The sequence below is a fragment of the Cololabis saira genome, chromosome 8 (genome assembly GCF_033807715.1).
Source record: "Cololabis saira isolate AMF1-May2022 chromosome 8, fColSai1.1, whole genome shotgun sequence".
Classification (NCBI taxonomy): domain Eukaryota; kingdom Metazoa; phylum Chordata; class Actinopteri; order Beloniformes; family Belonidae; genus Cololabis; species Cololabis saira.
In genome coordinates this window covers 45,196,470-45,220,389 of record NC_084594.1, presented here as the reverse complement: position 1 = coordinate 45,220,389, position 23,920 = coordinate 45,196,470, and the positions used below count along the sequence as shown (strand labels likewise).

Below are 23,920 nucleotides of genomic sequence, written 5' to 3'. Positions count from 1 at the left end.
GCACACTGATTACTTCCTCTGGTGAACAGATACATTTTGGAGGCAAATTTGAAACCATGAAAAAAGTAAAAACAAACAAAACATACACAAAATACAAAAGAACCTGGCTGTTTTATTGGGGACAGGAAGTCCTCAGCGCCCCCTGTACTCACGGCCATCAACGGAATACTTTAAGGACCCGCCTTTGTTTGGGGATTTGTTCAAAGAGGCTGAAAATGAAAGTGGTAAATATTTCCTTATATACAGGAGCTGATGTCCGTGAGTACAGGGAGGCGGCTGAGGTTTGGGGGCAAAGCCTGTCCGATCGCTCGCGTCCCTCTCGTCTCCTTGCTGATTGGCTGTCTCCTCCTTGCGTCCTCTCCGCCGACGTGATTGGTCCTTTAAATTGTCCAGGATTGGTGCGAGAGCGAGGACGATGCTGCATCAGAACTGTGGAGGAGACGTGGGGACAGCTGAACACCTGAACACCAGCAGCTAGAGCACACACGAGGGACGGGACGGAGGAAAACAAACACTCATCTGCAGCTTTGGAAGGAAAGAGTATCAGGGCCAGCCAGGAGAAAAATACTAATTATATTTTAGACGAGGAAGGTTTTTTTTTCATTATGCACTTCGAGAAAAAAGTCGAAATGTCGAGAAAAAAGGTGAAATTTCGACTTTATTCACAAAATTTCGACTTTTTCTCGAAATTGTACTTGAACCTTATTCTCGACATTTCGACTTTTTTCTCGACATTTCGACTTTTTTCTCGAAGTGCATAATAAAAAAAATTATCTTCCCCTCTCTTTATTCATGAAATTTCAGCACTATTCTTGAAATTGTTTGTCTTTCTTTCTTTCTTTCTTTCTTTCTTTCTTTCTTTCTTTCTTTCTTTCTTTCTTTCTTTCTTTCTTTCTTTCTTTCTTTCTTTCTTTCACATAAGGGAAAAATATAAAATAAAATAAATATTTAAAACATACAGAACAACAAAAACATTGTTTTTGCAGAGAGAAAAAAAAAAAAACAGTGTCCAAAAAGGAGCAGGTAGAAGTAAATCGTATTTAACCCTGCCCCTTTGTTACCTCTATTATAAATTAAACATAAATATTAATAATAAATAGCTGCTAATTAATAATAAATAGCTGCTATTTCAACATTAATCTTGACATTTTGACTTTTTTCTGGAAGTGCACAATAAAAAAAAAGAATATTCCCATCTCAAATATCTTTCTCCTGCCTGGCCCTGATCCTCTCCCGTAGCTCTGAGCTGAGAAGACGGTGCTCACGTTCTTGAGGAACTCCTCGGCGACGATGCGGGCCCTGGCGTTCACGGACAGCTTCATCTCGCTGATCTCCTTGTCGATCTCCTCCATGAAGTGGATGACAAAGTCCACCAGCTTGTGCTTGTACATCTGCTCCGTGTGGAAGTTTGTGATCAGGAAGCTGATGTCGTATCCCTGCGGAGGAAGAGACGCAGAGTCAGAAACGCAGAGTCAGAAACGCAGAGTCAGGCGTCAGGACTAAACACAGCGGGCCTAGGCCTGTGTTGAAGAGAATCCTTTTTCCGATTCTAAATCGATTCTCATATTAATTCCTAAAAATCGATTCGTATGTCTAAAGATCGATATTTTTTTTTCCATCATTACATTACAACTTTTGGTATTTTTGTGTTTATGCCCAAAAAAGGAATGTTTTGTTGGACACAAGCATAACTGGTGGTGCCATATTTTTGCCTTTAAATATGTTTAAAGGTATGAAAACATTAAAGTTTTCAGTTATAATTACATAAATTGTCTATATTTCTTTGCTTTATACAGGACTGTCTCAGAAAATTAGAATATTGTGATAAAGTTCTTTATTTTCTGTAATGCAATTAAAAAAACAAAAATGTCATACATTCTGGATTCATTACAAATCAACTGAAATATTGCAAGCCTTTTATTATTTTAATATTGCTGATTATGGCTTACAGCTTAAGATTAAGATTCTGAGAATATTCAAATTTTTTGAGATAGGATATTTGAGTTTTCTTAAACTATAAACCATAATCAGCAATATTAAAATAATAAAAGGCTTGCAATATTTCAGTTGATTTATAATGAATCCAGAATGTATGACATTTTTGTAATACATAAAATAAAGGACTTTATCACAATATTCTAATTTTCTGAGACAGTCCTGTATACCGTCTTGGGGTTACATTTGCATAAAATACTAAAAACCAAATTCTCAAAAATGGGAAAAAATAAAACTGATTTAATCAGTCTCTGTTTCCTCCCTGGATCTGTTTGATAATTCTGACCCACAATGTTTCTGAAAACAGTTCTATCAGCATTCTGGGAGCTGATTGGTCCTTACAGCATCATTAGCTGCAATACTTGCTGTTGAATCTCAATATAATACTAGTATTAATATGTTGCATACAGTAACTACACACTCATATAACTCATGCAACAGCTCAAAAAATCGTTTTAATAACACTAACCCAAATCAATATCTACGGAAGAGTATTAGGGCCATGCAGGAGAAAAAAATATTTGAGAGGGGGAAGATTTTTTTTTACTGTGCACTTCGAGAAAAAAGTCGAAATGTCGAGGAAAAAATGTCAAAATGTCGAGATTAATGTTGAAGTACAATTTCAAGAATAAATTCAAAATTTCGCCTTTTTTCTCAACATTTCAACTTTATTCACGAAATTTCGACTTTTTTCTCAACATTTCGACTTTTTTCTCGAAGTGCACAATAAAAAAAAATCTTCCCCTCTCAAATATTTTTTTCTCCTGCATGGCCTTAATATTCTTCCGTAAATATCGGATAGAATCAAATAGGATCGAATCAAATCTTGATAATCGATTCTGAATCTTAAGAATCAAATCGATTCCTGACATTTGAATGGATCCCCAGCCCTAGCGGCTGGCTAATGATTTTCAAACGAGGGCATTTCCACCGTCTCCAGATCATTTGTCCTTCAACACCATTATACGCTAATTAATAAGGCCACACGTTTCCTTGTGTGCTCCATCGCTGGTGGCTCTAACTCAGCTCTAACTCTGCTCTAACTCGGCTCTAACAGCTCCCTCACCTCCACCGGCTTCCTCCTCAGGATGAAGAAGTTCTCGGCTCTCATCATCATGAAGCGCATGAACTTGTGGCAGAGGATCTTCTCGATCTCGTCGGCCTGCGGTTGATCCCAACAGAGGAGTGGTCAGTGTTTAGGCGACGGTTGCAGACAGAAACAGAGGCGTGTGTACGGAGTATACAGACCTGCTTGACGGCGATGCTGACCCTGACGGAGTTGATGGAGCCCTCGATGAGAACCTTCTCCTTGTCGTTGCGGCTGATCACCACCGGCTGCAGCAGCAGCTCCTTGCTGCTCCTGCAACACCAACACGCCCCCCACCGCCCGTTACACGCCGTTTCATGTAGTTCAAGGGGATAAATGATCAAAAAACACCTTATCCTCAGTAAAAACTGGTTTTCAGCGAGTCATTCACATGACACTACATTTGTAATACTGTATTTGACTTGGTCTACGTTTTGACCGTATAGAAACGTAATTTTTGCCATTGTAAGAATGAGATGTACCTGCTGTACTCTACTGCCCTTACTGACTAACAACTTGTGCTTTTTATTATTTTACCTCTTTTCATATCATTTTATTTGTTATTTACTGTTTAATTGTGTCTTGCCGCTTTTAATGTTGATGTAAAGCACTTAAAAAATATAAAAAACAGATCACTTAGAATTAAAATTAAAAGGTATGAAAATATTTCAGTTATAATTGCATAAATTGTCTATATTTCATTACTTTATACACTGTTTTGGGGGGAAAAAACTGAAAAGGAATGTGTTAAAAACGATTTCATACGTTTGCTGCCCTGGATCTGTTTGGTAATTCTGATCCACGATGTTTCCTAAAGCAGTTCTATCAGCATTCTGGGAGCTGATTGGTCCTTTCAGCATCATTAGCTGCAATACTTGCTGTTGAATCTCAATATAATACTAGTAGTAATATGTAGCATACAGTAACTACACACTCATATCATTCATGCAACAGCTGAAAAAACAGTTTTAATAACACTAACCCAAATCAATATCGGATTGGATCAAATCTTGATAATCGATTCTGAATCTTAAGAATCGGAATGGAATCGATTCTTGCCATTTGAATGGATCCCCAGCCCTGGAGCATAGCGGCCAACTCTGGATTGTACAGGACTGTCTCAGAAAATTAAAATATTGTGATTTTCTGTAATGCAATTACAAAAACAAAACTCAAATATCCTATCTCAAAAAATTAGAATATTCTGGGAATCTTAATCTTAAACTGTAAACCATAATCAGCAATATTAAAATAATAAAAGGCTTGCAATATTTCAGTTGATTTGTAATGAATCCAGAATGTATGACATTATTGTTTTTTTTAATTATTGCATTACAGAAAATAAAGAACTTTATCACAATATTCTAACTGTCTGAGACAGTCCTGTATTATTTTAAATAAAAGTCCTTTAAGACTCTTGACAAGACACGGCTACTTTAACTTCAACATTGTGGTGTGTAAACCCGTGAGAGCAGGCTGCAGCACGCCCCCCTTCCAGGGCCATGTTTCTCTCCTCCCAGAATTCCCTCTGCAGGTCCAGACTCGTGTGAGGCTGCAGAGGATCAGGAGGAAGGAGCCCCCGGCTGCCCAGGGTTCAGGGCTGCACGTACCTGACCTCCACCTCGGGCTTGTTGTGCCGCTCCACCACCTGGGAGGAGAAGTTCTCCAGGCAGAGGGCGGCCTGCAGGGTGGCCCTCACGGCGCTCAGGTACGGGCGGAGGGTCGCGGTCTGGGGGGACAGAGCAGACATCAGTATCAGTCTGTGGAATCAAACTGTGGAAGGATTTGAATTTGGAGTTAAAAGAATGTACAAACATAAAACAAAGAAGAAATATAAAGACATAGTTTATTTGAGGTATAAAAGTGAAGACTGTGTTTAAAGATCAGCAGCTGTGTGTGTTCTGCTATTATTCATGTTGTTTTTGTATGTTTGTATAGATATACGTATATTTATATCATAGTCATATTATATTTATATCATAGTTATATTATATTTATATCATAGTCATATTATATTTATATCAGTTACTGTATATTATATTTATGATAGAACTTACATTTGGTATTAAACAGGTTATTTTTGTGAAAAATTATATATATATATATATATATATATATATATATACACACAGCTTAAGAAAACTCAAATATCCTATCTCAAAAAATTTGAATATTCAGGGAATCTTAATCTTAAACTGTAAACCATAATCAGCAATATTAAAATAATAAAAGGCTTGCAATATTTCAGTTGATTTGTAATGAATCCAGAATGTATGACATTTTTGTTTTTGTAATTGCATTACAGAAAATAAATAACTTCATCACAATATTCTAATTTTCTGAGACAGTCCTGTGTGTGTGTATATATATATACATTTATTGCATTGTCAACTCTGTTTTTCTGTTTGTCTTCCTCTTTTTAGATGTCATGAGCTGTTTGACAACTGATTTTCCCCAGAGGGAACAATAAAGTTTTCAATCAATCAATCAATCAATCAATCAACCAACCAATCAATCAGTTCAATGGAACCTGCTGGATGCTGACATTTGTAACCGAGATCCCACCTGCCAGGTGGTATGACCAGTATCTCAACTGGTGCATACAATACACTTAGTTATACATACTCTGCTCATTTACCTTAGTTTCAAACAGTAAAAAAAAAAAACAAGTTTGGATGAAAACTACAGGGTACCTGAGAGTCATGTGCAGGTTTGGTATTGACTCTTTTCTTACTGGAGGGTTTGATGCTGTCAGGAGACTAAGACCTTTTCACATTGTGTCAAAAATTAAGACGAGCTTTGAGTTTGAGGGAAGCTGCTTGTAACAGTGAGGAGAAAAAAGGAGAACCAGTCCAGCTCCGCCTGTCTGGTCTTAAGGATCCTCGGACCTCCTTCATCCTCACATTCAACTGCAGCCAAACACTAAAGGCCTCCGTGCGAAGCGAAGTGCTCCCCTTATCCTGCGTTAGTCAGAGCAAAAAGCGGAGAAAATCTAACTAAATGAGAAGATAAGAGGTGATGTGGGAGACTTACCATTTTTCTGCTGCAGAAGACGGAAGTCGCTCAGCCACGCCTGGGACGGCTCTTCCGTAAATCCTGCAAACAGTCGACCAACGCTACCGTGCGTTTGTTTTATCGGCCCTTCGTCCCCGGAGGGAGGGCGTCTTCCCGCCGCACGCCCGCGCACGCCCCACTGTTGTCGTTCTCGTTTTTAACTCCGCTCAGGCGGAGAATATTTTACACAAAACGAGCGGACCCCAGGGTGCACCCATTCCTCTCTGTTAAGAGGGGAGACGTTGCCTAATGGGTACTATCTCAGTATGAGCTATTTCGACATTTATAACTTTTTATTGCATAATAGGTGTTGAATAACGGGAATATAACAGATTTATTAAGTAATAACAATTGAATTAAAGATCCTGCGGAAAAGAATTTGAATCGATGCACCCTGAGAGAAAATAGTTTATCTCCGACTGTACCATTACAGCATTGGCTCTCGCTATGGCCGGATTTAGTTACCTTTGGTCGGATATATTCAACAGTGTGAGACACTTCAATCGTTTTATAAATGACATATCGTATTATTTTACTTTTGAGCCATCAATTTTGTCTAGAAGAGGAAACGACGCAGTTTAAATGACTCCCACCCCCACCCCCCCTCTCAGCGCGATGGGTTCTTCCATGATGGACTCCTTCTGCGGACGATAAAATTCACCGCTGTTTCACATTAAACTGGGTTTCCGAGCAGAACGCTGGACCTTTGATGGTTTCTCCTGTAAAATATCTGCTTGGCGTTGTGGGGGCTGTTGGTGGCTGTGAAGGGTGATTGGGTTAAGTTTGGGCGTCACTTTAATGTTGCTTTAGGAGCAGCAGCAGCAGCAGGAAGCTGCTGTAGATGGTTCTGGCTCTGTGACCGGACCCGCAGGTTCCAGGTTCCAGGTCCAGGTTCCAGGTTCCAGGTCCAGGTTCCAGGTTCCAGGTTCCAGGTCCAGGTTCCACCAGAAAGGTAATCAGAAAGCGTTATATAAATGATAACACCTGTGCATTATTCACCCAGGGTTTTACACCATCACAAACCCTGTCCTCAGTTCTAGTTGATGACCTCGTTAACAGTTTCAGTTCCAATGTTATGACTGTTATTGATTCTATCGCCCCAATTAAGACCAAAGTTCTGTCCGGGAGGAAAAAGTCACCCTGGAGAAACGCCACACTAGTTAAAGAACAGAGAAGGATATGTAGACAAGCAGAACGCAGGTGGCGCCAAAACAAACCAGGTATATTAGAACATTTCTAAAGAGAGTCTTCACAACTATAAACAGAAACTGAAGAATGCAAGACAATTGTATTTTTCAGAGATTATCGATAGAAAATGTTTTCTGTGGTAGACAGACTGACAAACCCTGCAGCCTCAATCCCCCCTGAACTGATGTCTGAAAAGGCCTGTATTGACTTTGCTGACTTTTTCACAAACAAAATATTACATATAAGACAAGTAGGGGTGTAATGATACACTAATCTCACGATACGGTACGATACAAGATATTGAGGTCACGATAACGATACGATATTATAGCAGTATTTTTTTAACAACCTTGCATGAGGAACATATGACTGGAAAAAAAATTATTTTATTTGAAAGACACAAAATACAAAACAATGCTGTGCGTTTGCCCTATTGTTACAGTTGGTAATGCTTTATAACTGTTTAAGTTTTAAAGAGAAAGCCAGGCCAAACATTTTCCACAAACTGAACTAAAAGTAAATGTCAGGTTTGCATTATGATCTTCAGTTTCATACAAGTACAAATATTTTGCCACAAACTGAATAGTTTCTCTCATGTATGATTTAACTTTTTCTTTTTTCGGATGCGCGTTACTAGTCAATACAATAGATTAATATTATTATTCCAATATCGCGATACACTTTGTCACCTCCACGACACGTATTGTGACGTTTTTGTATCACGAAATTTTGTAGCTAGATATATTGTTACACCCCTAAAGACAAGCAATGTGCAGCTCCAGCTCAGGAATGATAACACTCTGGCCTTCCCATCCTCTAGTAAAGCTGGGACAGTTCAGGGTTTTAGATTACAAAACCCTAACGGAAACAGTTTCAAAATTAAAGCCCACAACATGCTGTCTTGATATTCTGCCTTCAAACTTTTTTTAAACAGTTTTTAACTGCATAATTCCGGATGTACTGCAGATAATAAATACTTCTCTTCAAACAGGCCAGTTTCCCCAGGACTTGAAAACTGCAGTAATAAAACCTCTTCTAAAAAAATCTAATCTGGATGCTACAACACTTAGTAACTATAGGCCAATATCAAATCTGCCATTTTTGGGGAAAATCATTGAAAAGGTCATTTTCCAGCAAATCCATGCTTTTATGATGCAAAACAACCTTTTAACGCATTTCAGACTGGATTTCGGCCACACCACAGCACTGAGACTGTACTCATCAAAGTCCTAAATGATATTCATCTGAATAATGATGCAGGCAAATCCTCTGTTCTGGTATTACTGGATCTCAGTGCTGCATTTGACACAGTTGATCATAACATTCTTCTCAGCAGATTGGAAAAGTGGGTGGGACTTACCGGCACTGTGCTTCAATGGTTTAAATCTTACTTACAAGATAGGGCCTTTTTTGTGTCAATTGGAAACCATGAGTCTGAGAGAACCAAGATCACATGTGGGGTTCCTCAAGGGTCCATTCTCGGACCGCTTCTATTTAACATCTATATGCTACCGCTAGCTCAGATTATGGAACATCACAACATTTCCTACCATACTTATGCCGATGACACACAGCTCTATACTTCAGTGTCACCACATGACTACAGTCCCCTGATCTCATTGAGTAACTGTATTCACCAAATTAATGAGTGGATGTGCCAGAATTCTCTCCAGCTAAATGCAGAAAAGACAGAGCTGATCATTTTTGTCCCTAAAAATGAATAAGAAAAGATCAGCGCTCACCTTGGCTCCATGTCATTGACAGCTACAAATCAAGCCAGAAATCTGGGTGTAATTATTGACTCAGACCTGAACTTCAACAGCGATCTAAAGTTTATCACCAAATCTGCCTATTACCACCTAAAAAACATTGCTAGAATTAAGGGGATTCTGTCTAAACAAGACATGGAAAAACTTATTCATGCATTCATTTTCAGTAGGTTGGATTATTGCAATGGCATCTTTACAGGTCTTAACAAGAAATCTATCAGGCAGCTGCAGCTGATCCAGAACGCTGGAGAGTCCTTACAAACACCAGGAAACTGGACCACATTACACCAGGAAACTGGACCACATTACACCGGTCATGAAATCACTACACTGGCTTCCAGTGGGTCAAAGGATAGAGTTTAAAATCTTACTGCTGGTCTACAAAGACCTGAATGGTCTTGGACCAAAATACATGGTTGATCTGTTAGTTCCTATGAAGCTCCCAGACCCCTGAGCTTCATCTGGATCTGGTTTGTTGTGGTTCCAGAACCAGAACCAAGCAAGGTGAGGCAGCGTTCAGTTATTCTGCTCCTCACCGGTGGAACAAACTTCCTGTAGACCTGAGGTCTGCTCCAACTGTAGATCCTTTAAATCAGGTTAAAAACATTACTGTTTACTGAAGCGTACTCCTAAACTAAATACTTACCGGCTGTACTCTACTGCCCTTACTTTTTAACAACTTGTGCTTTTTATTATTTTACTTCTTTTCTTATCATCTTATTCTTAAATTTTTACCGTCTGATTATGTCTTGCTGCTTTTAATGTCAATGTAAAGCACTTTGAATGACCTTGTGTTGAATTGTGCTATATAAATACATTTGCCTTGCCTTGCCATCCAGGTCCAGGTCCAGGTTCTCCAGGTCCAGGTTCTCCAGGTCCAGGTTCTCCAGGTCCAGGTTCTCCGGCCCGGCACCATGAGCGAGCTGAAGGACGTCCCCCCCCCTCCAGTACTATGACTTCAAGCCGGTGGAGCACGGGAAGGTGTGCCCCCGCTACACGGCCGTGCTGGGCCGCTCCCAGGACGATGGCATCGGCATGGAGGAGGTGGACACGCTGCAGCTGGAGCTGGAGACGCTGCTGTCCTCGGCCAGCCGCCGCCTGAGGGCCCTGGAGGAGCAGAGACAGGTGGGGGTCGGGGGGGGTCCAGGGTGGGGGTCCAGGGTCCAGGGTGGGGGTCCAGGGTGGGGGTCCAGGGCAGAGACAGGTAGAGGGTGGGCGGAGGCCGGGGCTCCACCAGGGTGGGGGTCCAGGGTAGCGTCGCCACCCGTCCCTTGAAATACGGAATTTTACGTATTTTACGTAATTTTTTACGTAAAAGTTGCGTTCCGTATTGAACCAATACGACATTTATTTATGTCATAATATACAGGTGAAATTTGGAAAATTTGAATATATTGCAAAACCTCATTCGTAGTAAATTCAACTTTAAGGTGAAACAAATTATATTATTTCCAAACTACATGCAAACTGAGATATTTCAAGCCTTTATTTTTTATAATTTTGGTGATTATGGCTCACAGTTTATGAAAACCCCAAATAAAAAATCTCAAAAAATTACAATATATTATGAAACCAATAATTCAATTCAATTTTATTTATATAGCGTCTAATAAAACAAAAGTTGTCTCTAGACGCTTTCCAGAGACCCAGAACATGAACATAAACCCCCGAGCAATTATTACATAAACAATGGCAGGTAAAAACTCCCCTAGTGGGCGAAAAGCCTTAAGCCAAACAGTGGCAAGAAAAACTCCCCTTTAGGAGGGAAGAAACCTTGAGCAGGACCAGGCTCATAAGGGGGGACCCTCCTGCCGAAGGCCAGCCTGGGGGGTCGGGGACGTCAGCAGCACAGTAGGCAGGTGGAAGCAGCAACGGGATGACCGGGGGTGGGGGCCGCAGGCAGGTGGAAGCAGCAGCGGGATGACCGGGGGTGGGGACCGCAGGCCAGTACGCAGCTCCCGAAGCTCCGGCCCAATCAGCAAGCCCCAGGTTAGGTGCAGGGTCGGTGAAAGGTTGAGAAGGGGCAGGGCCAGGGAGAGGAGTCTTGAGGGACGAACCTTCTCCCCCGCCCAAAAGGGGCCGTTACCCTGCCCCCCTCACTCCCACACTGCAGGTTCCGGTGTTGTGCATTCAGAGATGCTCTTTGCCACCGGCAGAGGATGCTGCAACATGTACAAAAGAGAAAAAAGGGGGGCCAGCACAAGAAACTACAGGAGCGACTCTAACACACTAGAGTTTACACTACCTAGAGATTTACCAACACCAGCTAGAGGTTTACTAAACACTAACTATAGGCTTTACTAAACAGAAATGTTTTAAGTTTAGTTTTAAAGGTGGAGGTGGTGTCAGCCTCCTTAACCCACATTGGAAGTTGGTTCCATAGTAACGGTTCCTGATAGCAGAAGAACCGTCCTCCAAATCTACATTTGGATACTCTAGGAACTACGAGTAAACCTGCACTCTGAGAACGGACAGCTCTGCCAGGAACATAAGGAACGATCAGGTCTTGGATCCAGGGTGAGGGTCCAGGGGGCGGTGGGGGGTCCAGGATGGGGGTCCAGGGGTTGCCACCCGTCCCTTGAAATATGTAATTGTTCCGTAATTGGGAATTAAAAGTTGCGTTCCGTATTGAACCAATACAGACATATTATGCTCTTATTTATTTATTCATAATATACAGGTGAAAGTTGGAAAATTTGAATATATTGCAAAACCTCATTCGTAGTAAATTCAACTTTAAAGCAGCACAATGTAACTTTCAGCTTTTGTTGAGTTTGGCGGCTCCTTTGGACAAAAGCGGAAGTGCTTTACCAGTAGTGTGGAAGGGTTCCTACCATCCACCTCAAAGTTACATAGTGCCAGTGAAGACGATACAGACCCCTCAGACCATGACAGAGGTTCATTAAACCTGTTGTAAGTTGATGTAGCATCACAATGACTCTGGAAACACTATATTAAGGTGGAAAAGTTACATTGTGTTGCTTTAAGGTGAAACAAATATATATTATTTCCCACTACATGCAAAGTGAGATATTTCAAGCCTTTATTTGTTATAATTTTGGTGATTATGGCTCACAGTTTATGAAAACCCCAAATAAAAAATCTCAAAAAATTACAATATATTATGAAATCAATAAACAATTCAATCATCAAAATTATAACAAATAAAGGCTTAACATATCTTGCTTTCCTGTAATGAGACTATGTAATATACATGTATTAGTGTCACCTTTTTAAGTTGAATTATTTAAATAAATTAACTTTTACACCATATTCTTCACCTGTATCTACATTCTACATCTGGGCTGATGTGGACATACATAGAATAGGAGGATATTTCAGTTACTAGTATGGTTGGCTGTCTATACAGTCATGCAAGTTCAATGCTATTAAAGCACTTCAAACTTTAAATCAGAGCATTTAGTTTTTTCATATAAAATAAATACATTTCTATGCATTTTAGAAGTTTTGGGGACGTCCCTTTTTTTGGTGCCTGCGCTGCTGAAATCGGGGCGTCCCTTATTTCTATTTCTGCAAGGTGGCGACCCTAGTCCAGGGTGGGGGTCCAGGGGTCCAGGGTGGGGGTCCAGGGTGGGGGTCCAGGGTCCAGGGTGGGGGGTCCAGGACGGGTGTCCAGGACCAGCTGGAACAGCTGCCCCAGCTCATGTTTGACCTTCACGTCTGACCTTCCTTGCTCCTCTAGATCCTCACGGACTGGCAGGACAAGAAGGGAGACAAGCGCTTCCTGAAACTGGGAAAGGACCCGGATCCTGCTGCTCCGTCCCGCCACAAGCCAAAGAAGCAGAAGCTGGACGGCAAGGGAGGACACGGGCCCGGCCCGGGGCCCGGCAGACCCAAGTCCAAGAACCCCCAGCCAAAGGTTCAGGAGTACGAGTTCACGGACGACCCTCAAGACATCCCCCGCACCCCGAAGAACGATGCTCCCAACAGGTGGGGCCGCCGCTCCAGGATCACCTACTTCTGCTGACACTGGTCACTGGTTTGTTACAAACACAAAGTACATCAACTCCTCACCAAGCAGTGTGTTCAACACTGTGTTTCAGGTTCTGGGCGTCAGTGGAGCCGTATTGTGCTGATATTACAAATGAAGAGATACGACTGCTGGAGGAGCTGCTGAAACCTCCGGAGGACGAGGCCGAGTATTTCAAGGTAAGACTGAGAGCTGTGTGCTTGTTCAGTCGCCACGGCAACACCACATTTGGCGCTTTCCACTAGCACCTACTCGGCTCTACTCGGCTCTACTCGGCTCTACTCGGCTCTACTCGGCTCTACTCGGCTCTACTCGGCTCTACTCGGCTCTACTCGGCTCTACTCGGCTCTACTCGGCTCTACTCGGCTCTACTCGGCTCTACTCGGCTCTACTCGGCTCTACTCGGCTCTACTCGGTTTCTTTTCCACTACAATCAGCACCTGGAGCAGAAGTAGGAGGTTGGAGTGAAGTGAGAGTGAGAGTGAGAGAAGCTTCAAGCGGCAATGCTTTTTTTTTTGTTCGTTTGTCTTGGTGCTGCTGAAAAGTCATCTGGAGCCGTGAGCAGCTATGAAGAGACAGAGCTCCTGGTAGATCTGGTCGTTCCTTATCTCCATCTAGATCCCTTTTTAATTCTCTCCTCAGCACCAGGTTTATGAACATCTGCACCTCAGAGTTGGATCATGAAACAGACTTTTGCTGCCATTGCCTGTTGAATAAAATGAACCAGAATCCGTCAGTCTCTTTCTCTGATTTCTCTGACTCAGACGTCTGACTCCAACCCCCGACCGGTGGCCTGTAGTGTGATGACGTCAGATACAGCCGACTCAGCCGCTTATGGCGCTTTTCCACCAGTACCTACTCAGCTCGCTTCTACCCGCCACGCCCCCGTCTTGCGCTTTTCCACTACGGGCCGAGGCGGGTAGAGCCGCGCCAAGCAGATACTTTTTCTGTAACCATTCTGCCGAGGTTCTAACCGGGCTGAGCCGGCACTATATCTGACGTCATCACCCTCCTCGCCACTGATTGGTCGGGGGGCGTCAGACGTTTGAATCAGGAAGCGGGAGTCAGAGCGAGAGCGACTCGCGGCGATTTTATTATAAAGCGCAAACGTCTGTTTGGTGATCCAACTCTGAGGTGCAGATGTTCATAAACCTGGAGGCTGACGAAAGAATTAAAAAAGGGATGTAGACGGGCTGTTTTACTCTCAGCCGCTCGCGGCCCCAGCTGATTTCTCATCAGCGCGACACGAACAAAGGAGTTGCGCAATCGAGTACGTCACAGCCGCTTCACCCCACCCCCCCCACTTCTCCCCTGACTGTGGAAAAACAAACGGGGACAAAGCGGGTGGAGCCGGGACGAGCCGTCCCGAGGCGAGTCGGGCTGAGTAGGTGCTAGTGGAAAAGCGCCATAAGAACCTTGGCAGAGTAGTTACAGAAAAGTATCTACTCGGCACGTTAGACCCCTGGTGGAAAAGCGCAAAGGCGAGTGGAGTTGGGCTGAGTAGGTGCTAGTGGAAAAGCGCCTATTGTGTTGGGAGCGTAAGACGAGCTGATGGTGTTTCCTGCAGATCCCGGCGCTGGGGAAACACTACTCAGCGCGGTGGGCTCAGGAGGACCTGCTGGAGGAGCAGAGGGAGGGGGCGCGGGCCAACGACAAGAAGAAGAGCCTCATGGGAGGTCCGCTGTCAGAACTGGATGCAAAAGGTGAGGGAGGACCGGAGCTGAACCTGTCACTGCATTAACCTTTTTTTTTCTTTCTCTCTCCTTTTTTTTTTTTTTCCTCTCTCGCTGCGGCCGCAATGCCATACTAAACAGTATAAACTAAAAAGTATACTTAAGTTTGGCACACTTTTGAGTAAATATCAGTAGTATGCATTAATTGGGACGTACTACTCAGAGTCACACGGCACTTCCTGCCGTTGGGAGGGGGGAGTTGTTACCATGGTAACAACTCCTGTTACCATGGTAACAACTCCTGTCGCAGTAGCAGCACCGCTCCGCTCTTTCCCTTTTATTCTGGCCCAAACAAGATGACATTATATCATAATATTATAATATTAATATTATATAACTATAGTATTATACTTAATATTATACTTATGACATATACGTATCACTTAGCAACCAAACACCGCTGCATTGCATTGTGGGAAGTTTCTGCTCAGCTAGTGTCCATCAATCCACACTAATACATTTCTCAGTTTTTCTTCAGTTTTTCTTGCTACTGTTTGGCTTAAGGTTTTTCTCCCACTAGGGGAGTTTTTACCTGCCATTGTTTATGTAATAATTGCTCAGGGGTTTATGTTCTGGGTATGGGTCTCTGGAAAGCGTCTAGAGACAACTCTGTTGTATTAGACGCTATATAAATAAAATTGAATTGAATTCTCCAGAATGAGTATGGATAGTACAAACTATTGAGTATGTACTAATGTTTCGAATAATACCGAACAATGGTTCTTCACAGTTTTTCATTTATTTTGCCAATTTTTTTCGCCATTACATAAATCAAAAATCTCAATCCCTTTCCCTTACTAGTGGTCTACCTAATTATTTATATTATTGTATCATATCTCCATTTCTTTATTATTATTACCTGCGTGCCATCTGTGCCAAGTCAGGAACGCGGCCTTGATTGATCCTCCAATATGTGAGAGGGTTCTCCTCCTTGGGACGGGGACTTCTGACAGATAACCATCTAACTGTTGAGCGGCTGCGCGTGTCGTCTGCCGGGCATCTCGTCAAATCAGACAGTGACTGTGTTTCCAGCATCAATAACCCTTTTAAAACCCGAATATTGGCAATAACCCGAATTTGCACGGCCATGTAAACACCAATTTATTATAGTTTTTAAAAACCTGAATATGAGCCCTGGGTTACTCCTTTTAAAACCTGAATATTGGGTCATGTAAACGCCAAACAGAATATCCCCATCAAACGGAGCATGAATCTGTTTTCTGCTCATGCTCTGTTCACAAGGAATCCTGGTCTTTTGAGTCCAGGAAGTTCTTATAAACACGGAGAAACCAAGACCAGGAGGAGACTAATCACTTCATAAATGTAATGAAGGATATGAACATTTCTGCATTTGTAGACGGTAGAAAGTACCGGGATAGAAGATTTACAAGAAGGTGAGAGAAAAGTTGCGTGAAGCAGCATTTGTTTTGAATTTGGATACAGGAAGAAGAAGTGGAAATGACGGTAATTGTGTCATGATGTTCTCCGTGCGTCGCTGGTTTGATCCAGATATCCTGAATGATTAATTACCATGTAAACGGAATATTCCCAATGTTTCAGTAACCGGAATATTAGCAATAACCTGAATTTTGACTGCATGTAAACGTAGTCACTGAGGGTTCTCCACCGCATCTGTAGTACGGCCCTTTTCTCTGCTGTGAGTCCCGTCACCGTCTCCATCACCAAGCGGTTTCCCAAATCCAACTCAGCCTGGATCATTTCTCGTGTCCTCTGCTTTTTCCCACATCCAAGTAATGATCTACATGCTGACATGTTTGCTGCATTTAACACTGCACGCCTCTCACTCCACGCTGTTTGATTGCATCATCTAAACACGCCGTTATTAATTGTTCGTTTTTTTTCCCACTTATTCCACCGAACACCGAAAGTGTTGTTTTTTTTGCTATTTTTGGCCAAACAATTTCGGTTACCAAACATTCGGTGCATCACTAAGAGAATTGTTGTAATTATATTGAACAGTTTTGTTTTTCTTTTAATGAATGAATGAAATAAAGAATGAATGAGCGTATGCGCCAGGGGGGACCGTGTCCCGGTTCTGTCCCTGTACTCACCTTTATAGTTAATATTTATTTCGGTCAATCACAAACATAAAAATCAACAAACAAGATAACACAGGTTTTTCCCTGGTCAACATTGTGATTATTTTGACCAAAAAGGTCTGGGCTTGAAGCATAAAGCTTATCTTGCCCTTTTAACAGAATAGAATATACAAAAAGAACAAATCATGAGGCTACACAAAATAATAATAATAATGATGATGATAATAATAGTAATAATAATAATAAGAATAGCTTAAATAACTGTAGTAATAGTAAGAATAATAATGATAGCTCTGAAAACAGAAAGTGAAAAGATGCTAAGGAAACCGACAAAACCAATTTAGGTTGTCATTTTATCTCATGCATGTGTGCATTCTTCTTTGTTTGCTTATTGTGTTTCTATATATGTGTCCATTACCTTTGCTTTGAATAATATCTTGTATGCTTTTATTGAGTTTGCTAATTTAAGGTCGTTATCTAATGAGTTCCACAGTTTTACTCCTAAAACGGATAAACGTCTGCCCTTTGTGTTTGTTCTTATTGCTGTTGTGTATGACCTGCTGCAGACGTGGACTCGCTGCTGAAGAAGTCTGAGTCCCAGCACGAGTCTCCAGAGGACTGCTGCCCCTTCGGCCCGCTCACCCAGCGCCTGCTGCAGGCCCTCGTAGAGGCGAGTGTGTTCCCAGCATGCACCAGGCTTCCTCTAAAGGCTTACCGAGACCATGCCTTTGACGTACTCACGCACGTGTCGTTTTATTTTGAAACAGGAGAACATTATATCCCCCATGGAGGATTCTCCAATACCGGACATTTCAGGGAAGGACGCGGCCGACGGCGCTGGGACGTCTCCTCGGAGTCAAGGGAAAGCTTTTAGGTGTGGTATTTCCTCTTCCTCTCAGACCAGACAGTCCAACATCAGTTCTCCGTTAAGGCTGTCAAACGGTGTCGTCAGCCAAGTAGAACAGTGGTCCCCAACGGTACCGGGCCGTGGGTCATTTGGTACCGGGCCGCACAGAGAGAAAAAATAATTTCTGTAGAATCCCCAACTGATGATGGATGACTCTCAAACTGATGGTTCACAATGTTTTTATTCCTTAAATGTAAATACACTGCAAACACACCGTAAGAGCTATAAAGGAATAAAATAAAATAGAGTTAGTCTTTCTACATTCATATAAGTTTCATTTAACTTAAATACAGACCGACACACCTGCTCGGTCAGTAATAACAGCTACCGTTAACACAATACATGAGTAACCATGGCAACCAAACTCAAGCTGTTCATAAATACGACATAAAATTTGATTTGCAAAAAAAACAAATACTTATCAGCAGGTGATTTTAGTCTCAGTTAGGCTCCACTTTAGCATTCCTGACACTAGTTTAGTCTTTCAGACACACTTTCTATTGCAGTTAAACTTTTACCGTTAAAGTCCGAAGCGCGATAGAAATACTCATACTCATTCAAAGGTCATTTAAAGGAGCATGAGGCTCCTTTTAAGAAATGAGACTCTCTACGCCACCCTTCACCACGACGGCCGTTGGGGGTACTGCAGCCAACAGTGAAGCCGGCACGGGAGAACGGGGAGAACGCACATGCAGCGTCATGTGACGTCACATCTGCAGGACAGCGCGGGAAATTCCGGTCACAATTGCAGCACATTTTGCAGCACACAGCCTGTTCAAGGCAACGGAGAGATACACTAGAGGGCTCATTCTTTTGGGTTTGGAACGCTTCATCTGACATTATTACTAGAAAACTTAAAACGTATACACATTTTGTTCATAAATCCTGCCTCAAGCTCCTTTTAAAATTTCCATTATTTTATTAAATTTTTTCGAAAATGATGTTTTATTATTATTATTACTACTATAGAGAAAATACCACAGTTTTTAATGCCGATCTTGTCATTTTATTTAGTTTTTATCTGCTACACCTTTTAGATTGGGCCGTGAAAATATTGTCAGACATTACACAACACACAAGCCGTCCTGAATGGACGCCGTGTCTCTGCGAGGACAGAGGCCAGCTCGGGTTCAGCCCAGGTCGCTGCTGTTCCTAACATCCGGTTCTGCTGCACTATTTACCGTATTGGCACGAATATAAGATGGTGACTTTTGCATTGAAATAAGACTGAAAAAGTGGGGGTCGTCTTCCATTCGGGGTCTAGACATTACACCCATTCACAACGCTAGATGCTGCCAGATATCTTTAAAGCCAATGCTGAACTCAACTCCCCAGGCCAAAGAGAACCTCTATCACTAAGAATAACGGTGAGAAGAAAATAAGAGAAGAGATAACAGAAAATGAAGAAATGTAGCGACGATCCGGAGACAAGCTGAGGAGAAGTTATGATGCAAACTTCAAGATGATGATTTGAATGAGGCAAAATAACATGCCTTTTCTCTCAAATACAGGACTGTCTCAGAAAATTAGAATATTGTGATAAAGTCCTTTTTATTTTCTGTAATGTAAAAATGTCATACATTCTGGATTCATTACAAATTAACTGAAATATTGCAAGCCTTTTATTATTTTAATATTGCTAATCATGGCTTACAGTTTAAGAAAACTCAAATATCCTATCTAAAAAAATTTGAATATTCTGGAAATCTTAAACTGTAAACCCTAATCAGCAATATTAAAATAATAAAAGGCTTGCAATATTTCAGTTGATTTGTAATGAATCCAGAATGTATGACATTTTTGTTTTTTATTGCATTACAGAAAATAAAGAACTTTATCACAACATTCTAATTTTCTGAGACAGTCCTGTATATTGTTATAATCATTTGTTTCAGATGTACTGTAATTATTTTCTGTATACAAACTGAATTTGGTGTTCAAAAAGCTTTTTTTCAAACTTGAGTCTTGAAAAAGAGGGGGTCGTTTTATATTCAGGGTCGTCTTATATTTGGGCCAATACGGTAAACATTCATTCAACAACAATAGGGAAACATTCATCCCCGAGGGGTGTTGCTAAGTAACTGACGGGTCTGCTAAATAAAGAAGAAGAATAGCAGAACGCCATCAAGGTTTTAAAGCACCTTTCCTTGTGGTCTTTCTGCTGTTCCACATCCTCCATGTCTCCTCAGCTCGTCTGGGTACCAGTAGAGCTCTGACTGTTTTCTTCATCCTGCTCCCGCTGCATTTCTGACCATTACTGCCCGCAACGTGTGTGTTCCACTCCCGCCCGCATCTGCAAAACTCTGACAATTCATGCCGCACAATAATAGAGATGCATTGATTTAGGCCCAATCCCAATACACCCCCTACTTTCTACCACTAACCCTAAAAAAGAAGGGACAGATTTTAGGGCACTTGAAATCTTCCCAGGTCTGTCCCAATACTCCCACTCCCCCTACTTTTCAGCACCACCACTAAAATCAGGAAGCTGAGAGCCAAAAGCTGTTTTAATTTCAGCTGTAGCGCTGTTAATATTCCACTTTATTAAGTTATATATTTTTTCAGGCGTAAAAGTAACCGTTAAGACGTAACCTACACCGTAGGCTCTGCGTTGGTGTAACGCGGAACCATAAATCAGCCTTTATTCTGGCGAGATCTTTGCCACAACGGGCAAACGAGTGATTATATACATTCACTGAGTGAATATTATGAAAGTAAAATATATATTTCTCGCTAGAAATGTAATCAAAACGCATTTTTATGCAGAAACAAACTCAAAATATTGATTTTTATTTACTAAAAAATAAGTAATGTCCGCCATGTTTTTTTTGTTTTTTTTTTTATTCAATTTGCAAATGACGACGAAAAGCATTCAAAATTTTTCTGGCCCTCGGTCAGCGATGGTGCATCTGAAAACCCTCGCTCTGTAGGGACAGATTGATGCCCCCTACACTCGCTTTCCCCACTACCACTAGATGCAAAGAGGAATTGGGACACCACTACCCTCACGGGAACGCGCAAAATTTAGGGGTAGGACTGAAAAGTAGGAGTAGGGGGGGATTGGGACTGGACTTAAATATGTTAAAGCAAGAGAAAACCTGTTTTTCATAATAGGTCCCCTTTAAAGTTAGACGTGGTATGGTGAGGGCAGCAGCTGGATGTTCACCCTTCTGCCCCCCCCCCCCGTCCCCAGCGTTCCTCACACGCGCTCGCTGGAGGCCCGGATCAAGGAGGAGCTGATGGCCCAGGGGCTGCTGGACTCGGAGGAGCGGCCCGGCCAGGGAGGAGACTCCGAGGACGAGGTCCTGGCAGAGCTGCAGAAGAGACAGGCCGAGCTCAAGGCCCTGAGTGCCCACAACCGGGCCAGGAAGCAGGAGCTGCTCCGGTGAGGACCCACTCCCCAAGCACCTGGGAAATAAAGGGTTTACTACGGTGGCCCACAACGGCCAAACGCACTGCAACGGCCTAATGCGTCTCAGTTCAGGAAAACGGCTTCAAGTACAGAAATTCACATTCACAAACTCAAAACGAGGTAAAAAAAGAGGAACGTGGTGCAAATGAAAAAACGTGCTGCAAAAAACAAAGACAAATGCAGCATCATCAAACGCTGCAAATAGAGAAACGATGCAAAGCACAAAACGATATAAAACAAGAAACTATCTTCAAAAGAAAAACGCTTCATAACCGGTCACTACAACTGGAAGTGCTTCAAACCTGCAGGGGGCGCTCTCGGCGTAACAGAGACCGAACAGCTGACTGAACCACAGTGTTTACATCCATGGTTTAAACATACAGCGGGAACGGTAATGTGATCTTTTTTTTTTTTATCTGACTATATTTATATACGATGTTTATATCACTGTACAACGCTGTACATTACAACGTTTCTTTATTATATTTTAACGTTACAGTCAGCTGTTCGGTCTCTCTCTACATCCCGTGTGTCTGTCCATTGAGCTGTTACGCTGAGAGCGCCCCCTGCAGGTTTGGAGCACTTCCGGTTGTAGTGACCGGTTATGAAGAGTTTTTCTTTTGAAGATGGTTTCTTGTTTTATATCGTTTTGTGCTTTGCATCGTTTCTCTATTTGCAGCGTTTGATGATGCTGCAATTGTCTTTGTTTTTTGCAGCAAGTTTTTTCATTTGCACCACGTTCCTCTTTTTGTACCTCGTTTTGAGTTTGTGAATTTGAATCGTTTCTGTACTTGAAGCCGTTTTCCTGAACTGAGACGCATTAGGCCGTTGCAGTGCGTTTGGCCCTTGTCGGCCACCATAGTTTTCAGAAGCGTGTGACCTGAAACCGGCTGTCTGCTGCTGTTTGGCAGGTTGGCGAAGGAGGAGATGCGCAAGCAGGAGCTGCGGCAGAGGGTGAGGGTGTCAGACAACGAGGTGATGGAGGGATTCCGCCGCATCATGGCCGCCAGGCAGAAGAAACGCACTCCGACCAAGAAGGAGAAGGACCAGGCCTGGAAAGCTCTGAAGGAGAGGGAGAGCATCCTCAAGCTGTTGGACGGATAGATGGAGGACTCACCTGTTGATGTTGTTCTTGTTGATGTTTTTAATCCAGATCGTTTCCTCACACCTGCTCAGATGACAACAATACGGAAGAGTATTAGGGCCAGGCAGGAGAAAAATAAAAATAATATTTTAGAGGAAGATTTTTTTTTTCGTTATGCACTTCGAGAAAAAAGTCAAAATGCCGAGATTAATTTTGAAGTACAATTCGAGAACTTTATTCACGAAATTTCGGCACTATTCTTGAAATTGTATTTCAACATTAATCTCGACAGTTTGACTTGTTTCTGCACAATTGCAAAATAAAAAAAAAAAATCTCCCCGTCTCAAATATCTTAGTACATTTTTGAGAAAAAAGTCAAAATGTTGAGGAAAAAAGGTGAAATTTCAACTTGAAATTGTATTTCAATATTATTCTCAAAATTTTGACTTTTTTCTGAACATTTGACTTTTTTCTCGAAGTGCACAATAAAAAAAAAAAATCTTCCCCTCAAATATTTTTTCTCCTGCATGGCCCTGATACTTTTCCTCACAACAGCCATCCTGCAGTCCAGATGAAGATGTTTATGTCGTAGTTTTAACAGCAAGCCCATAACAAACACACCGGCTCCTCTTTTCTACTCGCCTCGTCGGCTTTTCTCCTCCCACTGTTCTCTCACTCGTTCATTTACTGTTGTAACGTCATGACGGCAATACAAAGTGGTTGGTATAAATCTGTTCATGCCTTGTTGTGTTTTTGTGTCTGAGATGTTTGGAGGGGCTGTTGGTGAACTAACCATGAGACATTCCCTGCTCCTTCTGTGGGATTACTGCAGCTTTCTGGCCGCTTTTCAAGGCAGATACAGGACTGTCTCAGAAAATTAGAATATTATGATAAAGTTCTTTATTTTCTGTAATGCAATTTAAAAAAAAAAAAAAAAAATGTCATACATTCTGGATTCATTACAAATCAACTGAAATATTACAAGCCTTTTATTATTTTAATTTGCTGATTATGGCTTACAGTTTAAGATTAAGATTCCCAGAATATTCTAATTTTTTTAGATAGGATATTTGAGTTTTCTTAAACTGTAAGCCATGATCAGCAATATTAAAATAATAAAAGGCTTGCAATATTTCAGTTGATTTGTAATGAATCCAGAATGTATTTGTAATTAAGGGGATTCTGTCTAAACAAGACATGGAAAAACTTATTTGTGCATTCATTTTCAGTAGGTTGGATTATTGCAATGACATCTTTACAGGCCTGAACAAGAAATCTATCAGGCAACTGCAGCTGATCCAGAACGCTGATCCAGAGTCCTTACAAACACCAGGAAACTGGACCATATTACACCAGGAAACTGGACCACATTACACCAGGAAACTGGACCATATTACACCAGGAAACTGGACCATATTACACCAGGAAACTGGACCATATTACACCAGGAAACTGGACCATATTACACCAGGAAACTGTACCATATTACACCGGTCATGAAATCACTACACTGGCTTCCAGTGAGTCAAAGGATAGAGTTTAAAATCTTCCTGCTGGTCTACAAAGACCTGAATGGTCCTGGACCAGAATCCATGCTGGATCTGTTAGTTCCTATGAAGCTCCCAGACCCCTGAGGTTCA

General features: G+C 41.9%; 2 protein-coding genes and 1 long non-coding RNA gene across 3 annotated transcripts; 2 read left to right on the top strand and 1 right to left on the bottom strand.

Annotated features, from left to right (window-relative positions):
- Nucleotides 1-289: 289 nt before the first annotated feature.
- LOC133449039 (actin-related protein 2/3 complex subunit 4-like) lies at nt 290-6,254 on the bottom strand. The gene is made up of 6 exons (XM_061728129.1): nt 6,116-6,254; nt 4,693-4,811; nt 3,244-3,355; nt 3,062-3,157; nt 1,266-1,436; nt 290-429 (listed from the first exon to the last, which is right to left on the bottom strand). The coding sequence occupies exons 1-6, from the start codon at nt 6,116-6,118 to the stop codon at nt 424-426; spliced, it is 507 nt and encodes a 168-aa protein (XP_061584113.1). The 5' UTR covers nt 6,119-6,254; the 3' UTR covers nt 290-423.
- Nucleotides 6,255-6,678: 424 nt separating this feature from the next.
- On the top strand, nt 6,679-7,339 carry LOC133449043 (uncharacterized). The gene is made up of 3 exons (XR_009782997.1): nt 6,679-7,021; nt 7,062-7,088; nt 7,245-7,339. It is a non-coding gene; the product is annotated as an uncharacterized LOC133449043 (long non-coding RNA).
- A 2,668-nt stretch (nt 7,340-10,007) lies between these two features.
- On the top strand, nt 10,008-23,016 carry tada3l (transcriptional adaptor 3 (NGG1 homolog, yeast)-like). Its single transcript, XM_061728101.1, is given in 9 exon segments — nt 10,008-10,031; nt 10,033-10,218; nt 12,797-13,044; nt 13,158-13,263; nt 14,652-14,787; nt 17,444-17,547; nt 17,645-17,751; nt 20,978-21,169; nt 22,108-23,016. Coding segments are annotated over 9 exon segments (1,296 nt in total). The 3' UTR covers nt 22,301-23,016.
- The last annotated feature ends 904 nt before the right edge of the window (nt 23,017-23,920 follow it).

What these genes read in the sequence shown, in the direction of transcription:
- LOC133449039 (XM_061728129.1), bottom strand. An exon ending in TCAGCATCGCCGTCAAGCAG is followed by an intron (nt 3,158 to 3,243) that starts GTCTGTATACTC and finishes GATCAACCGCAG; the next exon opens with GCCGACGAGATCGAGAAGAT. An exon ending in TGAGGAGGAAGCCGGTGGAG is followed by an intron (nt 1,437 to 3,061) that starts GTGAGGGAGCTG and finishes CTTCCTCCGCAG; the next exon opens with GGATACGACATCAGCTTCCT.